This window comes from Mytilus galloprovincialis, chromosome 3 (assembly GCF_965363235.1).
Source record: "Mytilus galloprovincialis chromosome 3, xbMytGall1.hap1.1, whole genome shotgun sequence".
Classification (NCBI taxonomy): domain Eukaryota; kingdom Metazoa; phylum Mollusca; class Bivalvia; order Mytilida; family Mytilidae; genus Mytilus; species Mytilus galloprovincialis.
Genome location: NC_134840.1, coordinates 41,521,129 through 41,525,654, shown reverse-complemented (window position 1 = coordinate 41,525,654; position 4,526 = coordinate 41,521,129). Strand labels below are relative to the sequence as shown.

Sequence of the window (4,526 nt, the reverse complement as noted above, 5' to 3'; positions counted from 1 at the left end):
GCTCCGAGATCCTCTACAATTTTACCTGGGATGCGAGACCCTAGTTATCATGTGCTGTCGCAAGGAGGTCTTGAATAGTGCAGAGGCTATGTATTGGCAAAAAGACTTACAAACTCGGCTTTCTCTTCACCTACCAAAACAGGCTAGCTAGCGGTGATAAAAACATATGGCTCCTGCCACATTAGAGGCATGCACAATCCTGTGGAACAAACCACCAGCACATGATGAATATAAGGTGAAATATTTTTTAATTCGCTTAAGTTTCAGAAAATTGTGTTAGATTGTTTTTTTCTTAGGTTTTCATTTAAAAGGAATTTGTGTAGCTGTACTATCGGTACAAAACATTGATAAATTTTAGGTTGAAAAGCCAAGGCTGCATTTTATTAAAAGCTGATAGCCGTTGTCATATTGAATGGACTACAGTGAAAACCAAAACCTTGACGGTATGTGTTGTTCTCAAAATATCATGTCAACCTTTCACGATTTACAGCCTTGTCATATGGTACACGCTGTTGTTGGAAGTTAGTGCATAGGACTACAGATGGCTAACTTTGATAATCTTGCTTCAAAGTCGTTTTCATCACACCTCTTATTTTTTCAAAACCGAAGTATTTTGCATGTTTTTATCTTAAGGCAAAGTACGACACATGACAAATCAAGTACAGTATGCAATCTACAGTTTATCACACCATAGTTATATATCTAATACATACACATAAGTAAATACAATTTCTTTATTTAGATAACACTTGTTAACTTTGTGAAGATGACATTCAATGTTGTTCTAGCTGTTTTGGTAATACTAAGTATACAATTTGTGTACAGTGTGGAACAGGATGCTTATAGTCTTCTTTTTACTGATAGCAAGGACGTGTTTCTGAACAAACCAATACATTTCCAGTATCCGTTGCAAAAATGGCTGAATGGCTCCCTGGTAAGATCATTTATTTTTAGATTCGAACAAACTTCTGAATTCACGTTCCTTTCACGTGTTTTCTGTACTTGTATGAATCAAAGTTCACATTCAGGTTATACTCAATCAATAGAACACGAACTACTTTAGATAATCATACGCAATGTAATTGAATATTAGAATAATAATATGCAGCATAATGCTATCTGTCGTTCAAAAGAATCATAAGATAGCACCAAAGCTTCATGTGTTCATTTATCTGTGTTGATAACATATTGTTTTTCTGTGAGATGTTTATTTTTTTTTCTAACTCGTCTAATGTTTACACAGCTTTAACTTAGTATAAGGATCTTATATGTATAAATTTTGGCAAATAAAGGCGAATGTTGTTGTGTGACAGGGGAATTAGGGGAAAAGGAATGTTCGGTCCATGTAAAACAAAACTTAAATAAGATGAAAATGGTCCAACAAATTCAGGACAATGCAGGACATATACCGATAAATTAACCCCCGTGACTAGCAACAAGCTGTAAAAATTACTCTAAATAGCTAGACTCGATTTATCAATCCCCGAGGGTATCATCATATCAGTAGTCGGTGCTTCGGTACTGACATGATTTAACAAACTTTTATAAATTGTCCGTTTATAAATTTTGAAATTATTGTAAAACTAAGGTTTCAACTACCTCAGGCAAAGTTGGCTTTAGATGAATTTGGCTATTTATTTTAGGTATTTTTGACATATAGCTCTTCATTGATTATCGGTACTTATCTATCTTCGGATTTCAAATGTTCGGCTTTGAGCGTTCCTGATGAAGGTATTCTTCGAAATTATTAAATACCATTGGTGAAACTGATCCCCCGAATCCACATCTTCTTTTTTATATTATAAATCCAGAAAAGCGCTTCGAACGCAATAAATTATTAAACGTGTTGTTTTCCATTTTTTACTTTAGAACAAAAAAAAATGTTTTTTTCACCATAAAATTTTGTTTCGCTCAATTGATGTCTAAATATGATCGATGCATTGCGTATTATACATTCAGATATTTTATTAACTTCTGTAGGAAACTGAACATTTCTATTTTGTTTTTCAATATTTTTTGGATTTACATCTTTTTGTTGCTGGATTGATCAATTTAAACTCCTTTGCAAATATGATGTTTATGCGAAAGAGTTTAAACTAAATCCGTTTAAAACACTATGCTTATTCAAGATCATGTAGAATTATGAAAAAAATTGAACGTAGATAAACTTATATATTTTTTTTCCCCATTTTCTGCAGGTACGAACAGGTCCAGCTATGTTTGGGATGGGTCAGAGAAATTTCACACACGCATTTGATGGTTTTGGGAAAATTTATAACTGGAAATTCTATGGAAATGGATCAGCGTCTTTTTCTCAGGACTTTTTACGGTCTGAAACATACAATGTTTCTAATGAAATAAAAGATATTGCCAATTTTTTGACATTTGAAAGTGTTTCACCACCATTTCCATTGGATAGGCGTGAGATCTCTGTTTTGAATGGATTTGATAACACAAATGTCAATGTGTATAGATTATTCAACGAAGAAAAGAAGTCATATGAATACATTGCATTAACAGATGCATGGAAGGTATATCAGTTCGAACCCACTTCTATAAATACCATTGGTGAAATTGATCCCCCGAATCCACGTGGAACATATATTGGATTTATTGATACAATGTCCTCAGCTCATCCCGTCCCAGAGTATAATTCTAGTTATCACTTTACATTTCTAACGAGTGTTAGTCTCATTCCTAAGGTCAAAAGTCGTCTATCGGTTATAAGAATGAAGTCGGCCTTTGAGCGAGAATTGGTAGCTCAGTGGGAAGTTGACAAAGCGCCTTATATGCATTCGTTTTCCGTCACGCAGCGTTATGTTATTCTATTTGCAGCTGCTTATTATACAAACATAGGTAAAATGCTTAAATATGCTAATGCGTATGAAGGACTGGAATGGTTTCCGTCTGAGAAAGCCACAATTTATGTTGTTGAGATTAAGACTGGCAATGTACATACTATCCAAACAGAAAATGGCTTTCCATCACATCATGTAAATGCTTACGAAGACAACAATAGAATTATTATGGATGTAACTATGTTTCAAGATCCTGCTTATTCAAAAATATACGAACTTGATACGTTGAGATCGCCTAATAAAAGACAAAACGCACAATATACACCACCAGTAATTAAACGTTATACAATCAACTTGAATGCAACGAATGTAACAGTCACTACCTTTTCTCCTAATTCCATTTTTCCATTCATAAATAATTTTGATTTCCCGTGCATCAATGAAAAGTACAGACATCGTAGATATTGCTATATTTACGGCGTCGCTACCAAAAGAGACACCACATTATTTTCAAGTACAGCTTTAGTGAAAAAAGATGTTTGCGGTACTAATCAAGACAGTGCATTTGCGTTAGATAACCACTATCCTGTGGATATGTGGTTCATATCTAATCCTAATTCCACCAGGGAGGATGATGGCATCCTTCTGACTCCAGTTCTTGACGGAGAGAAACAACAGAGTTATTTGTTGATGCTAGATGCTAACACAATGGCGCCTATAAACAGAGGATATTTACCGTCATTGGTTCCATTTACAATGCACGGACGCTTCTTTTCAGACTTAATTTAACTGATTGCAGCTATATTTTGTTATACAATTTAGAACTTAATAAAATTTTCAAATAGTAATAAATGATACTAGTAATATGAAGCAGAAATACATTTGTATATTAAAAAAAGAATGGAAGAATAGACCAAGGCCATGGGGCAATAAAAACACTAGTCGATGAAAGACTGACAACACAAGGACCAAAAGAAAAATAGCAAATAAACAAGCACCATTTTCGAACTAAAAGAAATTATGGTGTGATTGCCTTTGAGTATGGCGCGGAATCAGGATCAAAAATACTTTTTACGTTTATACATAAATATTTCTGTATATACAGAATTCCATTCCATATAGATGCACAGAGTAAAATTAACGAACTTAATCAATCACCATGTGTGAAATACTAGTAGTGTGCTACAAAATGGATAGACGTTTATATTCACCTAATGGTACACGTTTTGTTCCTCATTTTGGTTATTCCTGTAAAACAGTTGCAGAGAAGTTAACAATTCCTAACATATTACTCAATAGGTTCGAACGCAAAATTTATAAATGCTATTGTCATTCGCGAACTGATTCAACATATAAAGCACACATAACTGTGTCAACATATTAATAAAGCCTTTTAACTATTAAGTTAGAAAACATTATTTTTAAGAAGGAAGTCAACGTAAAGTTTATGTCAAGTTCTTTATAATCTCCTTTAGTACCTGAGTGAATTATGAATTTTACAATTTTTACAAGGTATAAGTAGGGGAGTAGCATATTTGGGTCGCAAAGGATTATCAAACATTTTTTATATTGAAGGTTTCAGAGAAGTCCATTTTATATCGTATATCAAAGCGTTTTTTTGTTTAGTTACTATGTACAGGGTATGAATAGTGCATTCATAAAGCAAGATATGTTTTAGAGTTCATGTGATTCCTTAAATATTGGTTATGATGTGCATATTCTTTATAT

The 4,526-nt window shown here is 33.5% G+C and overlaps 1 protein-coding gene across 1 annotated transcript; it reads left to right on the top strand.

Annotated features, from left to right (window-relative positions):
- The first annotated feature begins 720 nt into the window (after positions 1-720).
- LOC143067954 (retinoid isomerohydrolase-like) lies at positions 721-3,650 on the top strand. The gene is made up of 2 exons (XM_076241620.1): positions 721-934; positions 2,199-3,650. Exons 1-2 carry the CDS (start codon positions 767-769, stop codon positions 3,585-3,587), a joined length of 1,557 nt encoding a protein of 518 aa, XP_076097735.1. The 5' UTR covers positions 721-766; the 3' UTR covers positions 3,588-3,650.
- The last annotated feature ends 876 nt before the right edge of the window (positions 3,651-4,526 follow it).